We start from the raw sequence: 21,506 nt of genomic DNA, 5'->3' as shown, positions 1-21,506 counted from the left end.
CTCTGTAGTACAAACTACCCTACTGAAGAAGACTGCTTTCCTCCACTCCGCACACTGTCGATCGTTTCTCTTGATTCTGGTCGGTTTTTCTTTGAATGTACAAAATGAAAGCAAGATTTGGCTGATGCTGAAATAAAAGCAGGAATTGCTGTTCAGAGGTAAAATTTCACTCTTGACAGAACGGACAGCTGTCAATCTGCTGCTCTTTCCACAGATACTGGCAGATGTGTCCTGCCGTTTGTTCTCACTGGGCCAGTTTTGCTGGCTGCACACTTGAATTCAACTGGAGAAGTCCAACACTGGCAGAACATGGATGGCATAGGACAACGTCAGGAATGAAAACTTAAATTGTTTATTAAGGGTCTTAGATCTGAAGCTTTAACTTCTACAGCAAAAGACCACAGTCAGTATGAATCAGAAACAATGTCTGCTTCTCACTGACGATCAACACAAGCGCACCTCGAGGAGGTGCTTAGCCCACTGCTCTACTCACTTTACATCCATGACTGTGGTGTGGCCAGCCACAGTTCCAATGCAATCTATAAATTTTTCAATGACACTACGGTCATCAACAGAATCACAGACGGCAATGAGGAAGTGTACATAAGGAGATAGATCAGCTCGTTGAGTGGTGTCACAATAACAACCTTGCACTTAATGTTAACAAAACCAAAAATATGATTGTGAATTTCAGGTGGAAGTCAGGAGAACATGACCCAGTCCTCATCAAGGGGTCAGCAGTGGAGAGGGTCAAGTACTTCAAATTCCTGAGTGTCAACATCTCCGAGGATCTGTCCTGGAGCCTCTATGTCGATGCAATCGTGAAGAAGGCTTGCCAGCGGCTATACTTTGTGAGGTGTTTGAGGAGATTCGATTGGTCACCATAGACTCTCAAAAACTTCAACACATGTACTGTGGAGAGCATTCTGGCTGGTTGCATCACTATCTGGTAAGGAGGCGCCAATGCTCAGGGTGAGAATAAACTCCAGTGGGTTGGAAACTCGGCCTGTGACATCACCAGACCAGGAGCGCAGTGCTGCTGAAGCACCGCTTTGGCACCTCGAGGGGCTGCTCCAGGCACTTCACGGAGCCAATCCGGCACCTCCTGGTCACCCTTTTTGGTGAACTCCGGAACCTAAAACGTTAGCACTGCGCCTCTGCACCAGACTTCACTCCATTGTGGACTTGTACAAGGGATGGTATTTGTCTTGTCAAGGACCCCGACCACCCAGGCCATGCCCTTTTCACATTATCACCATTGTGAAAAAGGTACAGGAGCCTGATGATGAGCACTCGGCGGCCCAAGGACGGCTTCGTCCCCACTGCCATCAGATTCCTGAATGATCAATGAACCCAAGATCCTGCCTTACTTTGTCTTTCTCCAGCATTCTTTTTATTTACCAGGTAATTGTAATGACGCTGCTGCAAAATAACAATTTTTGTGGCATATTCATGACAATAAATTTACCCCACGCCAATCCCCGCCGGACCCCACGCCTATCCCCGCCGGAACCCCACGCCAATCCCCGCCGGAACCCCACGCCAATCCTCGCCGGAACCCCACGCCAATCCCACCCTCCAAAAGCGTACAGGGTTAGAGGTTAATTGGGTGGAATTTGGCTGCAAGGGTTTCATGAGCTGGAAGGGCATTCCACCGTGCAGAATTGTGTTATTGATAGTGGTTTTGCATTAGAATCTATTGAGAATTAGATTTTGTGAACAAAAGATAAATCAAAACGGATCAAAAGTGCAGGAATGGAAGGGCCAAATGGCCTGCTCTCCTGTAACTCTGCAGTTTACTGCAGCTAGCCCGTAATCACACTGGTCAAAGAACTGCAGTCTTCATCCATCGCAGTAATTACCCACATTGGATAGACAACGGGTTGTATTCATTAAAAGGCAGAAGCAGTACACAAGGGCAAAGATCACCGACCTCCATCAAGCTCAATCATCACTGCCCTTTTCTCAGATACATTTTACAATGGGAACTAATTTAGATGAAAATAAATGTTCTATCTAAGTGGGATTCATCAATCATAGGTAATTATCCTCTGTTAATGACTGGCCCTGTGACAGTGTAGACTGACGTCCTTGGCTGGCTGACTAATAGAATGCACCACAAGGCAGCCAACACAAGACAGTGATCCAGCTGTAACCCCCTGTCCCACCTCACCGAGATTACACTCGATGTCATACATTATGCATCAACACATGAACATGGGGACTTGGCCTGTCTTGGCCCACCAATTCATTTTCAGAAAATCAAGCTTATAAAATGTAAAGTACGATGTTATGCTGTGTCAAACCAGAGAGAATATCTGTACTGTGACGAAGAGGCAACTTCCCAGTGTCTGATTCTGTCAAGTTAACAAAAAAAACTATTTCCATTATCACGCTATTACCCACAAATTCAGCAAGAGGGGCCATGATTAAACACAGGTTCATCTACTTGCTACCACTACCTTAACCTAGCCAATTTCTTTTGTACTATATAAACGAGACATTGAGATTGATAGTTTTAATACAGCACCAACGGGATAACTCTGCACTGCAGACTTCATGCATGGCTGTGCCATTTTCATGCACTCATGTGTTCATTCAGCACCCTCACATGAGTGACTTTTCCATTAAGGATGTTAATTATGTAGCTGCTCTTCTAATTGTACGCTTCAACAGAATATCGGACATTCAAAGACAAATATCCCAGTTTCCTGTACAACATTCTGCACATTTCACATGCATGCATCTAGCATAGCGTCGGCTGTTCAAACAGACGGAACCTCATGGTAGGCTCTGGTCACTGAGCGCAGGTCACCCGCCACATTGCTAATGGCACGGACGCCCCAGAACAGAGTTTTATTTTTAATTAACTCAGTGAAGTCACGCACCATTACAGCTGCAGGAGAAGCTGAAATTTCATCGATTATAGTGTCAACCAATTAAACTCCTGGCGTGATTTCATTATTGCAGCCACACTGGGGACCAACGTCTGATCTTTTGCATCAAAGAGTCTATTTAAATCAAAACGCCAGTGCTGCCATCACCTTTCAGTAATGTACCTCCATCACATCTTCTCTTGCCCATGTCAGCCGTCATAGTAGGGACCCTTCCCTTTTAGAACACGTTCCCCTCGAACCACTTTGACAACTCAGCTAGGACAAGACTGGGTGCGTCCTGTCCTGGGGAATGACATTGGCAGGGTGGCTCCCCCATACATCTTCCACCCCAACCTTGTGTATTGCCTGTGTGGAGCTGCCATGGTCTCCCTGGTCACCAATCAGATTCCTGAGAGTTCCAGTCAAACTAGCCCAAGTGTGAATGACAGAGGGATGAGAGGGAGTTGTCTATGAGATTAATGAATGGTATCCTGTAACCTGCAGTCTCTTATAAATGAAAGGAGTAAATTATTCCACAGTATTAATAATTATTTATTTCATATTATATTTTTATGTACATGTATGAGCATGCCAGCATGTGTCAGAGCACATGAGAGTGTGTGAGAGTGTCTGTGTGAGTGTGTACACGATAGTCTGTAGAAATCCTGTCATCTGCTTGTACATGCAGAAGGTAATGAACAGATAGTAGACAAGTGGGAATGAAGCTGATGGGATTGCGTTCAATGCTGATGAGAATGTAAATGAGCAGGATAGTCCTCTCCTGTGTCTCGAGGATGTCCACTTTTCACCAAACTAACAATGATCTCTGTCACCTGCCCCCAAGCAGAAGTTGCGGAAGACAATGCTAGAGCCTTGTCGCTTCACTCCATTCTCGCCCACCTGGAGAACGACACTTCATAGGCCAGACTGCTGATCAGTGACTTCAGCTCAGTGTTTAATACGATCATTCCCCAGAGGCTGGTGGAGAAGCTGTCCTCGCTGGGACTCAAAGCCCCTCTCTGTAACTGGATCCTGGACTTTTTTTTTTTAATTTTTTATTTTTCACACCATAAATCACATTAGCCATGATGTACACTTTTTCTTTTTCACACATATACAGTGACTTTTTCTCCCCCCCCCTCCCTCCTCTCAAGCCACCCCCCCACCCCCCCCTCTCATCCATTTTAGGTATACAATCTAGGTTGCATTAAACCAGTCAGACAATGTTGTCATTCAACAAAAATACACCAGAAATTCTACTGAGTCCATTCTTTTCTTTCCTTCTCCTTCCATCAACTTAGGTAATGTTTGTCCCCGGTAGGTTTTCGCTATTGTATTTAATGTAAGGCTCCCATACTTGTTCGAATATTTCAATATTATTTCTTAAACTATATGTTATTTTTTCTAATGGAATACATTTATTCATTTCTATATACCATTGTTGTATTTTCAAATTATCTTCCAATTTCCAGGTTGACATAATACATTTTTTTGCTACGGCTAGGGCTATCTTAACAAATCTTTTTTGTGCATCCTCCAAATCAATTCCACTGGACTTCTTAATGGAAAGACCACAACCTGTCCAGGTTGACAGCAGAATTTTGAGCACTGGTGCACATCAGGGCTGTGTGCTCAGCCTGCTCCCATTCATGCTACTGACTCACGACTGCATCACCAGATCCAGCTCCGACAGTGTCATCAAGTTTGCAGATGACACAACAGTAGTTGGTCTCAACAGCAACAATGATGAGCTGCACTACAGAGAAGAGGTGGAAAAGCTTGTGAAATGGTGCGAGTAACAACCTGAGTCTCAACATGGACAAGATGAAGGAGGTGATCGTGGATTTCAGGAGGATCAGGAACAACCACCCTCCATTACACATCAACAACTCTATAGTAGAGTGTGGAGAGCACCAGGTTCCTTGGAGTTCACTTAACTAGTGACCTGTCATGGACACTCAACATCTCCTCACATCTCAGGAAGGTGCAACAGCGTCTGCAGTTCCTGAGAAAACTGAAGCAGGCAAGGCTATCGGCCACCATTATGTCCATCTTCTATAGGAACTCTATCAAGAGCGTCCTGGCCGGCTGCATGTCATCATGGTCCCATCCCTCAGCTCTTTTACCTCTTTTTCCTCCTGACATCACCCCTCCCTTCTCGATAAAAGTCCTAGCTGAAACGTTGATGGCTCTGTCCCCCCGACAAATTCTGTCTGTCCTGCTGAGACCCTTCAGCAGCACCATGTTTGCTCAAGATCCCTACATTGGTGGCTTTTGTGTTTCTTCAGAGGGTGAGTGCCTGGAAGGTGATGCCAATGGAGGAACATCGAGGTGTCACCTAGACGAATTAACAGGTACGGAATGGGAACCAATAGAAGGATGAGGACCATCTGCAGGCACATGTGATTGGCTTAGATTGGTATCGTGGTTGGCATAGACACAAGGTGCTGAATGGTCTGTTCCTGTGCTGTTATGGTCTACCTCAGCCATTCTCAACCTTTTATCAGCTATGACACCTCTCCAGGACTCTGCTCAAAGTTTATGGGCTCTCTTCCCTGTGAAGCAGTCAAGCTTTGGTTCCATACTTCTCTCCTACCGTCAGAACAGTGACCACGGCGATGGACCAGTGAGGGGCTCAGTGGCTGATGGACTCTACAGGAAGGTGACCACAGTAGTGGGCCAGTGAGGGACCCACACAGGCTGCGTGCTGTTGGTGACCTGCGGTGGGGACACAAACGGGCTGCTGGAGACTGATTCATGGGAACCAGGTATCGGAGCCGGAACTCAAGAGGGTGCAGAGAGCAAGAAGGGCTCCCAAAAGATCCTCGGGTGCTGAAGGTTTCCTGATTGTGTCGGAGGTGTGGATCTCGGGTTGTCGATGGATTGAACAGGAGTCTGTGTGGCCGTAGAGGCTGCGGGAGAACTGGAGGTGAATCCACAGATAGTCAGTGACTCTGAAGTGACTCTCTTTTGCTTCTCTTTCACTCCTTCTGTAAAGGCACCAGACAACACTAACAGCAGAAGTTAAAGTAGATCATGTATGTTAAATTTTTAATGTCTATTATGTGTCAATAAAAGGAACTTTGTGTGGTGAAAACAAGGCCTTTACTTAAATGTTGGCCGGGGGGGGCAGGGGGCCTCTGTTGAGACCTCTATGTTTCATGGCCCCACCCAGAATACAATCATGACTACCTTCACAGCACCCACAGGGAGTGAATTCGAAAGCTTTGCAAAAGCTTCACCTGGGGCGACAACAGCAAACACCAGAGGATATCGATTTAAGGTGAGGGGAGAAACATTTTGAGGAGATGTCAGAGGTATTTTTTTTAAAAACACAGGAGTAGTGGGTGCCTGGAATGCATTGCTGGGGGTGGTGGTAGAGCCTGGAACAATAGGAGCATTAAAGAGACTCTTAGGCGCATGGATGGAAGAAAAATAGAGGATTACGGGGGTGAGGTAGGCAAGGGCTAGATCGTTGTAGGGTAGGTTTACATAGGTCAACACATCATGGGCCTGGACTGTGGTGAAATGTTCTACATTCAGTTGAGAGATTTATCTTCACCTCCTTCTTAAAGTGGGAAACTCCTTGTGATGTCAGCCCATTTTGAACAAACAAAGAGAAACTGGAGGGACTCAGCAGGTCAGGCAGAATCCACAGAGAGAAAACAAGAGTCCGTAATTTGGGTCGGGATCCATTCTGGAATGTCCACTTCCACTCAGACGCTGCCTGACCCTCCTCCCTCACTCCTCCCCCCACCCCCGAGTCCCTCCAGGTTCTTGTCATGTGTTTCAGATTCCAGCCTCTCCAATTCCTTGGCTTCTGAATGAAGGATAGGTGGTCCTATCGCGGGCAAAAGGGAGAAGAGCCAGCAGGCAGGCAGAAGGCCGAAGGGCTTGCTTTAGCTGAGTTGATGCAGCAGCCCCCCCAGTACATAGCAAGTTCCCACCCTGACCGTTCAGCCTCAACTCAGAGGCCAACATTCCCCCAGCAGGCAAGATCAGCAACCAAATGGTCCCACGGTAACACAGAGCACCACATCTTTCACACGGGATGTCACTGAGAGGGGCTGAGATTCTATTTCTTGTCAAAATTCTGGGACTTTCTTTGAAATAACGATGTTGGAAATGTGCAAATGAAGATAATTCAAAAACTACAAAGCAGTTCAAAAGGATCAACACGTCACCCAGAGAATGTATATTGAGCCACACTTCAAACACATCACACTGGACGCAGATGGCTATATATTCATTAGGGACTGGTAATAGCTGAGGACTTCAATGCTCAGTCACCAGGAGCCTCAGATATCATTTATTCTGAGCTCTGGTGTCACAATTGCCCACTAATAAATCTATTTCCAGTTTCACAGATTCCAGGGAGAGAATGCGGAGAATATCAGCTCAGGCTCAACAGCAGCATCACAGATGAAACCATGTCTCTGTGTTAATCTCACAGCTCAGAAAATACACCAGCCACAGCCACAACTTGGATCATTTGTGTTTCCCCAGAGGCTTGAGAGCACCCTAGACAAGGGACCCTGTCAAACACAACCTGGCAACTCCGCTCAAAAGGCCGTGGGTCAGAAGCAAGGACAGAAGAAGATTATGTGCAGGAGAGGAGAGGGGGCTCAGGGAGATGTTGAGGGAGGGTGTGGATTCAGGTGAGGGAAGAGGCATTGAGGGGGTGGTGGTTCAGGAGTGGGAAGGGGTGTCAAGATGAGTGGGGGTTCAGGGAAGTGGTGTCGAGAGAGGAGGAGGGTTCAGGAGAGGGAAGGGATTGAGAGAATGGACAGGAAAAGGGAAAGGGTTCCTGGGACAGGGGGAAGGGAAAGGGTTCCCGGGACAGGGGGAAGGGAAAGGGTTCCCGGGACAGGGGGAAGGGAAAGGGTTCCAGGGACAGGGGGAAGGGCCTCTGGGAAGAGCTGCAGGCTCTCTGCTCCCTCCGACCAGGTCATCTCTGGGAACTGAAGCACATGGCATGAGCTTTTGAGACCTCCCCCACACCGCTGGGACCAGATCCTACCATTCTGCAGGCTGGTCGGGACCAGGCTGACGTTCCTCCCTTCCACTCCGCTCCACCCATCCAGCTGCCCAGCTCGCAGCAAAGGGAACGGGAGCTGCTGCTTACCGGATGATCAGGCTGTTGATCTTGAATTGGGTTTCAATGACACCACTGGTGCGGAGGCGAACTCTCAGCACGTCGGTCTGTGTGGGTTTGTATCCCGGTGCAGTGATCCGATTCATGTGGAGGAAGAAGCTGCAGAGGGAGAGGGAGAGAAAAAAACCATGTCTTGGGAGGGATGGTGAAGGATAGACCCTTCCTCTGAAACACAGACAACTCCCCCTCCCCTCTCTCCAACATGTGCCTCTCCCTTCTCCCCACAGTCAGGGTGGTCTCCTCTAATCCCTGCCTCAGCTGTGACCTGGCCCTGTCCCCTCATCACCACAGATCATCCTGGTGCATCCCTTGCTCGGCACAGGCTGCTCTCATTCCACCACACATCTTGTTCCCCCTTCGCATTTAACATAGCCCATTCCCTCCTCCCTGGCTATGCTCCCTCACCCAATGTGGTCTCATCTCTCACCCTATCCACAGTTACAGCCCACTCTTTACCTCCCTCCTCCCCTTTACCCCACACCACTGCCAGGATCCCAAACTTTGAAATGACCCTCTTTCTAACCTCCCCCAACTCTGCCCACCTACCCCCTTCCCACTTCTTTCCAATGCCCCCTCCATCTTAGCACAATGCTTTCCCACCATTTCGAGGGTCAACATCTGGAGTTGAAAGAGTAAACACCTTCAAGTTCTTTGGAATAAACATCTCCAATGACCTGACCAGGGGTGCTGACGTGATGGACTAGAAAGTAAAGCAATGCCTCTACTTTTGAGAAAGACGGGAAGTTGGGCACACTCTTCTGAACATCCAACAACTTTGATGGGTGTAGCTGGGATGGGAGCTGCTCCGCTTAAGATCAAGTGGTTAATGCAGCTCAGAACATTTTCCCTCCCCTCCGTTGTCTCTGTCTACATCTCCGGCAGCCCGGGAAAGGCAGCCGACACACTGAAGGACCCATCACACCCCGAACACACTCTCTTCTCCCTCCTCCCTTCGGGGAGAGGGCACAAGAGTGTGTAAGCGCACACCATCAGACTTAAAAGACTTCCCCGCAGTCTTCAGACTCCCGAATGAACCCCACAACAGTTCTCTTGTGCTGTCCTTGGCGCAAGCTCAAGGAACAGGCCCCAGCCTCAATCTGGGCATGTGGGAGCACTGGACTGGGGCTTAATCCCAAACGCAGCAATTCCAATTAATCCCCATTTTAAAAAAAACTCTTCAGCTGAAGCTGAACCTTGTTGCTTCAGTTTGTGCTTCATTCCTCTCGTGTGTCTTCAACTGCTGGTTTTTCGAAGCTTTTGTTACCTTGACAACTTTGTTCTGCATTGTATCACAGATGCTCCCTGTGTGCTCTCCAATCCTCCCCCTCTCTGCAACCTACGATGTGCTTGCCTCCCCATTTCGATGGAGGACGCATACCCTCAAATATTGCCCATTGCACTCCCCAGCGATGTTGCTCACCAACCAAGTCCTTCTACTACTTCCAGTGTCTACAGTTTTTTTTAAAATATGAGAGGCAGGAAGAGATGCGGCGTGGACCCCTTTGGCCCAAGAATCTCTCCTGGCTGTCAACCACCTACTTATACTCCTGCTTTCGTCCCATTTATTTTTATTCCCACCAACTCCCGCCCAGATTGCATCACTCGCCTGCACTGGGGGCCAGTTCACACCCACGTATTGCTGGGATGGGGAGAGAATCTGGGGGAATCCTGCATGATCCGTGCAAACTCCACACAGGCAGCTCCGGGGGTCTGGACTGCACCAGGGCCCCTGGAGCTGTGAGGTAGCGGCACTACCTGCTGCGCCACTCTGCTCACCACTGAAGGCATTTCACTACCTCTTGTACATAACTGCAAGACTTCAGGGCGGCACTGTTATATTGTAGCAGTTAGCACAAGGCTATTGCAGCACCAGCGATGTGGGCTGGAACCTGGTGCTGTGAAGATTTTGTATGTTCACCCCGTGACTACATGGGTTTCCTCCAGGTGTTCCTATTTCCCCCCGTGTTCCAAAGCCTTATGGGGTTAGAAGGTTCATTGGTCACATGGGGGTATTTGGACTGCACGGGCTCTTGGGCCGGAAGGGCCTGTTACAATGCTGCACGTCTACATTGAAACTACCTTCAAGCAATGAACTGAATGATTAAATAAAGGGGTTCAGTGACAGTGCGAGGCAATGAACGTCAGACAGGTTGTCCTGCCTTCTTACAGCACCCTTCACAGGCAACACTACTTCACACCTCCAATGCCCCAGTTTCATTCTTGCATGCTGTCTGTACAGAGTTTGTATGTTCACGCTGGGACCATGTGGGTTTCCCTCGGGTGTTCCGGTTTCATCCCACATTGAAAAGATGTGCCAATTGATAAGTAAATTGGCTGCTATACAATGAACCTGGTGTGTGGATGAGTTGTAGAATGGGAGGTTGATGGGAATGCAGGAAATTGAAATAGACTTGTGTAGGATTAGTGGAACAAATGCAGTAGCAGTTTACTATTGAGGTTCATTTTGGCACCCTGTAATGGCAGGACCAAGTTTGAATCTAGTGGTGTCAGATCTCAAACTCATAAATCTTCTGCTCGATTGGAGGGGTGGGATAAATTGATATATTGGCTGCAGAAGTATAGATGGAGTCGAGGGTGGTAAATTTTTGGAATTTGTTGCTACAGGTGTTGTGGAGGCCAGGTCGGTGTATTTAAGGCAGAGATTCTTGATTAACCAGACCATTGAAAGTTATGGGGAGAAGGCCGGGCTGTGGGGCTGAGTGGGAAAATGGATCAGCTCATGATTGAATAGCAGGGCAGACTCAAATGGGCTGAATAGCCTACTTCTGCTCCTATAGCTTATGGTTTTATGGTGTATCCATTTCCTGCTTTCTCAGGCGCTCCCTGATGGTGGGACTGAAAAATTATCCCTCTAAACCTTGGGAATAGCAGCATTGATGACGTACCATCCTGACGGGTGAGAAAGGCAATCACAGGTCTCACTCAAGCACACTTCACCTGCCCAACATGAAATCCAAGGCTCTACACACACAGATTTACACAGCATGTATACCCTGCATTTGAGTGAAAAGATCTCATTAGCGACCATTTTAAATAAAGAACAATACAGCATAGTACAGGCCCTTCAGCCCACAATGTTGTGCTGGCCAATGTATACCTACTCCACAACAATCTAACCCCTGATTTACAGCCATAACCCACTATTTTTCTGGCAGTCTTCTACTGGCTGGTCTTAAATTTGCAGTGTACATATTTGCAGCGCCGTTGACTAGAGCTTCAATCCCGCGCTGTCTGTCAGGAGTTTGTACGTTCTCCTCCCCCGTCTGCGTGGGGTTTCCCCAGGTGCTCCGGTTTCCTTCCACCATTCAAAATGTACCGGGGGTGTAGGTCAACGGGTGTAATTGGGCAGCATGGGCTTATGGGTCAGAAGGGCCTGTTACTGCGCTGTATGTCTAAATTTAAATTGTAAAATTATCCCTCTCCAACCTGGCTAATCAGTGACTTCCTCTCCCCTTCAGACAACTTGATTGGACATTTCCTGCTTCATCCAATTATGTTAGAAAGCCTAAAGCAGCCACCACATTTCTGTACACAAATGACAGGTTCCACGTGGGAACATTGCTTTTCCTGATTATTGCAATAGAAGATTTGTATGTTCATCGACGTTCAGACCAGTGTTGGAGAAGGACCCAATGTTGTATGGCCCTGGGAGTGAACAACACTCAGTGATCCTGTGTACATCCCCCATTGTGATCACTCTCCCGCTGGGGACCTTGCCTTCTCACTGCCCGGGGGAAGAAGCCATTCCTCAGCCTGATGGTGAAGGTAACCAACTCTGAAACATCACATTTCCTTCCAGGTGTCACAGCATCCTGGTTCAGATATCACCATTCGTAGACAGACATAGACAGGAGCAGGCCCTTCAGTACAGACGTCCACTCCAAACACGATGCCTAGGTCTCTCCTGCCTGTATGTGACCAAGAATGGTCAGTGGACATGGTGACTCACCGACCCTTTCCACCCCTCGACTTTCCCCCGGGAAGGTGTAATGGGCAACACATGCCAGCTGTGGCAGACACCAGAGTATGCAACATGACGAAGATGAGAGAACACATGGAGGTGCAAGGGCAACTCAGCAGGTCCACGCACCAGCTATGGAAAGCAAGAGGGTGTCTCCCTCAAGTGTGCTTACCAGCAGAATGTGCTGCATTTCCTCCAATCACAACGGCAGCCCAGCCTCCACCTTGAGATCAATTTAGAGACAACTCCATGGACCTTCCTGAAACATTGAAGATGGGGGTTTTCTTTTGGAAAGCAAGGCCATTATGTGCCACATCCTGTGAATTCTGAACAGTCTGACTCACATCTTATCTCCATTCATTAGCTGCACTTCAAAGGGCCCAAACACACACATCATTTCCAATCAAGCAGAGTTCTGAAAAAGTGGGAAAGTGAGGTGGGCTGGAAGAGGGGCTGAGGTGAGCAGGAAGACCCGGCAGGACACAGCAAAGGGAACAGGAAAGAGGGTGCGCACCTGAGAATGAGTGAGGTTATGGAGAGGGCAATGAGTGGGGCAAGGACGGGGACACATGGGGATGCTGGGACTGTTGTCAATAGGAGGGTGCGGATCGCACCAAGTGACACCAAAATGACTGTCTATCAAGTTTTTGTGCAGTGTTTCAGCAGAAATTAATGATGTTTTTATAAAAATATCCCTGTAGTTCATTATAAAACCAAAAACATTTTTCGTAACCCCAACTTATATGTATCAATATATCTACAAGGCTAAAACTCTATGCTAATTTACTTTTTGAATTTTCTAATGTGCTCTGGGTCAGAGCTGTCATTATTACCCAATGACGACACTCCGAATCACTTGGTTTCGTCTAAAAGTGTTTTCGGTGCTGCTGGGTGTAATTATGGTCGCTACTTTTGTCAAATTTTCTGGTGTTTTAGCTGCAATATTGTGGTAATTACCATAGTAATGTACCTCATGTAACGTTAAAATCAACATAATTTTGATGTAGTTCTTAAAAGTTTTTATTTTGAATTCTATTGTTTTCTTACCAAATTTTCACTTTAACCACGTGAAACTAGGTAAATGTAAATACATTTAGGCTGTGCGTATGGTATTGCAATTTAAAGGTGTTATTTTAATTTTGCTAGTTGTTTATCTCACTACTATTGCTGTCACATTCAGTCGTCTATGGAAATTACGACGTACAAAGTGGGGTGAGGAGGGGACACGGGAACACTGCGAGGGGCAGTGAGGTGGAGCGAGGAGGGGACACAGTGGATGCTGGGAGGGGCAGTGAGGTGGAGCGAGGAGGGGACACAGTGGATGCTGGGAGGGACAGAGGTGGGGCAAGGAGAGGACATGGGGGAATGCTGGGAATGGGCAGTGAGGTGGGCTAAGGAAGGGACACGGGCGAATACTGGGAATGGGTAATGAGGTGGGGCAATGAGCCGACACAGGGGAATGCTAGGAGATTCCTAGAGCAGTGCATGGGCACCAAAAACAATGAAGGAATTGTTGACATTTGGGCCATTCTGAAAGTGCTGGGTTCACGTTGGTACCAATGACTGAGGGAGGGAGACAAGATACTTCAGAGTGAATTTAGGGGGGTTGGTTAAACAGGACCTCACCAGTTGTAGTCTCATCGCCACATGCTTGAGGGTAGGAAGAGGAGAACAGAGCAGGTGAATGCATGATGGATGTGGAAGTAATGGGGGCAGGTGGGTAAACATGGACAGGCATGGTTTTAGTATGGATAGTGAGCTAAAGGCTTTGGTTCTATGACTCTCTGACAGTCTCTACAGGGAGATAATGAAGAGTGAATACCAGCAGAAGCCAGAAGGTCCGAAACATTCTTCGGCCTCAGCAACACGGGAGGAAGGGGAGGTTGCTTCACCACAGTCTCACCAACAACTGCCTGGATCTAACGCGGTGCATCGGGTGCCAAATGGCTCATGGAGCTGGCCCAGGTACCAGCAAAGGGTGGGAGGGTGGCAGGTTGGGGAACAGTACAAGACACAGATGTGCTGGAAGTAAAGGGTAACTCTTCGTCAGGGTGCCTGAATAAAATAGTGTGGGGGTGGGTGGAGATAGAGAAGGGGGAAGGAGCAGTGGATGGAGAGGAGGGAGGAAGAAAGAAGCAGGGGCAGGAGGGGGGAGGCAAGGGCAGGAGGGGAGAGGCAGGGGCAGGAGGGGGGAGGCAGGGGGAGGAAGGAAGAAGCAGGGCAGGAGGAGGGAGGCAGGGGCAGGAGGGGGGAGGCAAGGGCAGAAGGGGAGAGGAGGGAGGCGGAGGCAGGGGAGGAGGGAGGGAGGCATGTGCAGGAGGGGGGAGGCAGGGAAGGAGGGAGGGAGGCAGGGGCAGGAGAGGAGGGAGGGGGGCAGGAGAGGGGGTGAATGGAAACATTGATGCCCCTGGTTGGATAATGCTAAGAGGGAATATAAGGTGCTGTCCTCCCATTTGTGAGTGGCCTCGGTTTGGTGCGAGGCCATGGTCAGACATGACAAGGTGGCAAGGGGGAGAGCAGGTGCCCTCTACCAACGGCTGGTAAGGAGGAGGGTGGGTTTATGCTGTCTGCTCAATTCCACTGAGGGCTGCAGCTCTCCAGCAGACAGCTGCCTCTGTTACACCATCAGCCCAGGAATGCTAGAAGTATTCTTTAAACTTCTGTCCCCCTCCCCCCCACCAAATCTTCAAAATAAAATGGGTTGGGAGAAGATCAAAGTAAAAACAATTGCTGATGGTAGGTGCCGGTTCATTAGACTTGAGCGTTCTCTACCTCTCTGCCACTCTCTCTTTACTCATTTGCAGATATCCAGACACTTTTGACCCACCCACCCTCTCGGATCAGGACTGGACTGATTGGAAAAATCAAGGCACTACCCATCAGAGAGAGCCATGTCCCTTTAAGACTGGATTCTGAGCATCCACTAGCTTCCACTCCTTGGTAGTTATAAATTAATCATAATCCACCTTGCCTTTGAAGCATTTCAGAAATATAATAACCCATTTTATACTTGCCCTTCAAGCACCAACTCACTTTAACCCAATCTGTTGATGCTCACTGAGAGCGACATGGAGGGTGTTAATCATAAGGTGACAATCATATTAATAAACGCTTTTCATAAATCAAGCTGCTGGCATTCTTTGTTCTAGTAGAAAGAACTCCCCCTCCCCCTTAGTCTGTGCTGCCTGAACTTCTCCACGCACTAAGAGCCAGATCATTTCCAAACTTAACTCGAATAACTTGCCTCACCTGAGCCAAACTGGAGGAACAGTGGCTTTGTTCAATCTCCTGCTGGTGATAAGACTTCAGCCGCTGCAATCCAGCTCTACATGCCCATACCCTGGATAATGCAAAACCACAGATGATCTAATCCAGCAAGTCCAGACAACTGTGGCGCCCGTAATCCACTAAATCAGCCCATCACACTTCACCTGAGCGTCATCAGCCAGAAAACCAAAGAGGAGATCAATGTCCCATCTTTCCCCATCATCAAGCTTATTAACATCGGATCGTACAAGTACAACCCGATGTAACAGTGTTCTCCGGTCCTCAGTGCAAAACACGCAGTCACACACCCAGACATAACACATGAACAGACAAACAATACACATGCTAGTCAAGTATTTCATCTATCCCAATGGTTCTCAACCTTTTTCTTTCCACTAACATACCACCGGAGGTAATGTTTATGCCATAAGTGCTCTGTGATTAGAAACCGATTACTTAAGTGGTTGAGTGGAAAGAAAAAGTTTGAAAACCACCGTTTTAATCGTACCTAATTGACTCATTATGTGCACGATTTCATAACTCCAAAGGAAATGGGCCAATGACCATTTTTCTCAAGCAAAATATTTCACTAACAATTGGGTCTAGAGCAGTGGTTTTCAACCTTTTTTCCCCCCCACTCACATCCCACCTTAAGGAATCCCTTACTAATCACAGAATACATATGGCATAGGGATTACTTAAAGAGGTATGTGAGTGGAAAGAAAAAAGTTTAAAAACCACTGATCTCTCCAAATAAATAAATATTGCTTCATGAATATGACAGTCTCTGGTGGTTAGTGTGAGCCGTTCCTTTGGTCATTCAACATTCTCACTGCCCGTGGGAAGAAGCTGTTCCTCAGCCTGGTGGTGTTGGCTCTGATATTCCTGTATCTCTTCTCCGATGCGAACAGCTGAAAGATGCTGTGTGCAGAGTCGAAGGGGTCCTCAACGATTTTGAGTGCCCTCTTCAGACAACGATCCCGGTAGATCACGTTGATGGGTAGAGAGTCCAGGGATCCTCTCTGCCACTCTTATGGTCCTGAGGATTGACCTCCGATCCACATCTCTGCAGCAACCGTACCACACTGTGATGCAGCCGGCCAGGATGCTCTTGACGTAATGGTGGTCGGTAGCCTTGCCCACTTCAGCCTTCTCAGGAAGTGCAGTCTCTGCTCACAGATGATACTGACCTGTTGAGGATAATGAGCCTTTCCTGCTTTATGCCATATTTCTACCATCTGGAAGATTTTGCCAGTCTTGATTGAATGTTCCAAGGTCATAAATGGCAAGGTTTTATTAGCCTTGCCTTCATCTCCCATCTGTTATGCCTTGCCACTGCTATGTTTCTACCCTGAGGTGACTCCTTCAGCTGTTCAGTCCCACTGCCCTGCTCCCAGTCCGGCCTCACCTTGGTCATCCCTGCTCCTTACACCAGCCTCAGCGAAAACTGCTTCCACTCCCTGCAGACCTGCTCATTCTTGCTCATCCCTCCTCTCTGCACTGGAATCGGCATAGAGCACCAGTGTACAAAGTGTGAGCATCAGGTCCCCGTGAAGGACACTTCCCCCTTCACGATAGTGTGGGCTGATGCACAAATAGGCAACCGCCCAGACCCAATCAGTGATGGAGTCATACAGCATGGAACAGGCCCTTTGGCCCATCCATGTTTGCATTCCGGCTAGTCCCATTTGCCCAAATTTGATCCACCTCCATCTAAACCATTCCTATTCCTAAATCTATCCAAAGTTTTTTTTAAAAATTGAAATCATAACCACCTTTGCAGCTTCCCCTTGCAGCTCGTTCCAAACACAGTCCACCCTCCAAGTGAAACCAGATCAGACAGGGACCACCCTCCAAGTGAAACAGCTGCCCCTCAAGTCTCTCTTAAATCTCTCCCCTTCAACCTCTACCCTCTAGATCTAGAATCACTTACCCTGCATAAAACTCTGATCATTCACTTTATCCATGCCCCTCATGTTTCTCCACCTCGGAGGTTATCCCTCAGCCTCCGACGCTCCAGGGAGAAAAGACCCAGCCTATCCCTATAACTCAAGGCCTCATGGTGAACCACGTCTGCATCCATTCCAACTTTGTGACATCTTTCCATAGCTAGTCAGAGATGGTGGTGCGACGCTATCTTTCACTTCGAGAGGGAATGAACATAAAATTTAAATTAAAAATATTAAATTTAGACAAATAGCACAGCCACAGGAGTGCGGGGTTCAGTTTTGGACTCCTTATTTAAGGAAGGATGTGGTGGCATTGGAGAGGGTTCAGAGAAGATTCACAAGAACGGTTCCTGGAAAGAAGGGATTAGTTTACGAGGAATGTTTGACAACTCTTGCACTGCACCCCTTGGGGTTCAGAAAGATGAGAATAGAAGCATTTTGAATGTTGAAAGACTTGGACAGAATCAATGTGGCAAAGTTGTTTCCCGTGGTAGGGGATCCAGGACAATAGGGCACAACTTCAGGATGAAGGGCACCCCTTTAAAGCAGAAGCATGAAGGAATTTCTTTAGCCAGAGATTGGTGAATCTCTGGCATTTGCTACCATGGGTGGCCGCGGAGGACAGGTTATCAGGTGTATTTAAGGCAGAGATTGATAGGTATCTGAATAGTCAGGGTATCAAAGGTTATGGAGAGAAGGCAGAGGAGTGGGGCTGAGTGGGAGAATGGATCAGCTCATGATGGAATGGTGGGGCAGACTCGTAGGACCAAATGGCCTGCTTCGACTCCTGTACCTCACGGTCTTATAAAAACGCTTGCAGGAAAGGATCATGTTGATATGAAACACCTACAAAGCATTCTGCAGGTTTTAAATTCCCCAGGAATGCAAAGCAACCTCAGGCCAGTTAGATTATCAAAATATTTAGAATTATTTACTTAAAAGATTACTTCTGCCTTCAGGATGTCAGCAGTTATGACTTTGCTGAGTAAATATACACTTTTAATAAAGAGGATATTGGAAAATGTTAGACCACATTAAAACTGTTATACACTGAATGTTTTAATTTTTAGATGGAAGCCCAAGCTCAATACACAGCTGTATCGGCAAGGTAATCTTGGGCACATGCTTAACGAGGGAGGGAAAGGATTTCAAAGGGACCTGGAGGGCTCTTTCTCCACACAGAGAGCGGTGGGTGTATGGAATAAGCTGCCAGTGGCAGGTACAAATGTTCAAATAACATTTCAACCGGCACATCAATAAAGGATAAGTTTAGAGGGAGAAGGGCGAAGGCAACTTGATCAGCATGACAAGACTGTACGTTTCCAGGATGTAGTCCATGTCTTTATCCATGCAACTCTTCTCAATAACTGCACCACTCTAAAGATATGGAATATAATCCATGTTGAGCCCAACACAACAACAGCACGTGAAGAAAGTACGCCAGTGCCTCTACTTCCTCGGGAGTTTGCAGAGGTTTGATTTGAAATCAGAAACCCTAGCAAATTTCTTTAGATGGGTGGTAGAAAGTGTGCTGACCAGCTACATTACAGTCTGGTATCGGGACACTGATACCCTGAGCTCAAAAGCCCTCCAAAAGGTAGTGGACACAGATCAAGGTATCACAGGCAAAACCCTCCTCATTATCGAGAATATCTACAGGGAACGCTACCTTCAGAGAGCAACAGCCATCATCAAGGATCCACACCACCCAGCACACACTCTGTTCTCGCTGATACAAGGATCAGGAACAACTGCTACCCCTCTACCATCAGACTCCTCAATAACAAATCCAGTTAGGGTCTCATTTAAGGACTCTGACTTGTGCACTTTATTGTTTATTTTTCCTCTCTGATTCACACAGTTTGTTTACATTGGGTACAGTGTGTACAGTTTTTTGCACTACCGATAAGCAGTAATTCTGCCTCGCCTGAAGGAAAAGGAATCTCAGGGTTGTATGTGATGCCATGTATGTCCTCTGACAAATAAATCGGAAATCAGTACAACCCAAGGGACTGTTCTGCTGCCACAAGTAAAAACACAATGTGGAAGAAACTGAGCAGATCAAACAGTGCATATCATATTATATTTTATATTGTATATAGATAGGTTTTCGAAGGAGATAAATTGTGGGGGTTTAGTGTAGGTCACAAACAAACACTTCACAAAACAGATCTCATTTAAAATGCCAGAGCTTTGCTCAAACCAGACAGTCCAGGCTCCGAGTGTCTTTGGAAAAACTTTGAGGAATGTCGATTGAGACTTCACAAGTAGGTATTAATTGGACCTGCTGTGGAGTAATGGATTATTTTTTTGAAAGCAAGAGATGAACAGGCTCAGAAGTTTGGGTCTGGTGCCGCAATCAATCTGGTTGCAGTTTGCTGTTCTAAGAAGGTCATATGAGAGAGAACGAGAGAGAGAGAACGAGAGAGAGAGAGAGAAAACGAGAGAGAGAGAGAGAGAACTGGTTTCTGAAGTCGTTGAAAACCCATTTTGAAGACAGGTTGTGAGTTCAGCCTGTTGAAAACCCTTGTGGTCCATATAAGAGGAAATGACTGAAATAAGGGAAACAAAGGGAATTCTGTGGTGACTTGAAGAAGAGGTTATCATTTGGAAAACCCTGATGGGGGGAAGTTTCTTTGGCAAGACAATGAAGTGGCTGATCGGAGGGAATCAGTTTGTGTGTGTCCAACGAGCAACGATTCTCTCTCTGAAACCAACAAGAACCTCCCTGAGAGGTAACCAATGATCTTTAAGCACCAGAGCTTGGTGAAAATTCATAAATGTTAAATTCTGTGCACAGTATAAGAATTGCCTGATACCGGTGAACTTGGAGGAGTGAGAAGTGAGATTAGACTGTGAATCAAAGAACTTTTCTGAACTTGTACACATTACATACACATGCGCTTAGAATTAGAAGGGGTTAAGTTAATAATAATAAGTTAAAGTTTGATCCTGTTTTTATGTTTAAAGAAAATTAAAAATGACTTTTATTTCAGTAATTATTTGATGGTGAATTTTTATTGCCGCTGGCTTTTGGCGTCCTCTGGGCCCATAACAGCTCAAGCCTGAAATGTTGGTTCTGTATCTTTACCTTTGCTACATAAAGTACACTGTTTGACCTGCTGAGTTTCTCCAGCATTGTGTTTTTACTGCAACTACAGTGTCTGCGGACTTTCCTGTTTTACATCTTTAGAGGTCATCTTGATCCAAGACCTCGACTGATGTTGAGGTCTCATAAGCTCTCAGAGGCATTTCTGCGAGCAGTGGGAGTTGGGTGGGGGCTGTAACTCCTGGGGTACCAGCCAATATTTACATCAATACAGCAGAGGGGATCATGAACATGCCACATATTTTGGAAGGCTCCCATTTACAAAAGGCCTGCATAGTTCTGCCATTCAACAATGCCCATGTTTCAGCATTTGGTCCAAGGTAACACCCTTAGATGCTGAAGTTTTTAAAAGAAGCATGTAATGCAAATCTTTATGGGTGTACAGCAATGTTACCCAACACCTACTCATTGCAATTTGATTGCAAAATGAGTCACCAACTTTCTCAGGGAAATGAAGACTTGTTACTATCATAAGGAGTTTGGGAGGAATTCGTTTCTTGGCCATTTGTAACCAGCGAGCATACATTTTGTCAACATTATTACTTTAGCCACCCAAACACTAGGCCCCTACACAGATGACTCAACAAATCAAACCCAAAATATGGTTGGAATCACATCAAGCTTTTCCAAACAATGAGTAAATCTTGTATGTGGGAACAGATGGATCTGGAACTTGCCCAGTCTGTGAGGAATATTAAACAACGCATCAGCTCAAGCAGTTCCCACAACGTTCCCATTTTATAAACATCCATTTGATTAGAGAAGACTTGAAACAATTTGGGATTTGAGTCCTCTTTTTCAAGTCCTGAACTGACAACCACCTGCTTTCCTGCCCCTGAGACGCGGATTGTGACGGTGTGGAAGAGGACCTCAAAAGTTGGACGTGCAACATGGGCACACCACAAGTTCTCAAAGCTGCAACCTCGTGCTTACTTGTCAATGACTCCTGGTAAAGGATTCTTCAGTGAACAGTCATGCAAAGAGCACAGAGTATGGAATCATTAAGAAGATCAATTAGTACCAAAATTCAACAGCCTAACCTTTCCCTACCTCACACCCATAACCTGCTATTTTTCTCACATCCATGCACCTGCCTAAGCATCTTTTAAATGCCCCTAATGTTTTCACCACCACCCCTCCTGGCAAGGTATTCCAGGCATCCGCCACT

The 21,506-nt window shown here is 46.9% G+C and overlaps 1 protein-coding gene across 2 annotated transcripts in view; it reads right to left on the bottom strand.

Annotated features, from left to right (window-relative positions):
* gnav1 (guanine nucleotide binding protein (G protein) alpha v1) overlaps positions 1 to 21,506 on the bottom strand; it is an 81,018-nt gene that overhangs the window by 24,593 nt on the left and 34,919 nt on the right. For both annotated transcript variants that reach the window (XM_069929677.1, XM_069929678.1), the window contains one exon: positions 8,002 to 8,130. In XM_069929677.1, the coding sequence (XP_069785778.1) occupies positions 8,002 to 8,130 (129 nt within the window). The remainder of the gene's footprint in view (positions 1 to 8,001; positions 8,131 to 21,506) is intronic.

The sequence above is a fragment of the Narcine bancroftii genome, chromosome 3 (assembly GCF_036971445.1).
Source record: "Narcine bancroftii isolate sNarBan1 chromosome 3, sNarBan1.hap1, whole genome shotgun sequence".
Taxonomy (NCBI): Eukaryota; Metazoa; Chordata; class Chondrichthyes; order Torpediniformes; family Narcinidae; genus Narcine; species Narcine bancroftii.
This window is presented reverse-complemented; position numbering and strand designations above follow the sequence as displayed.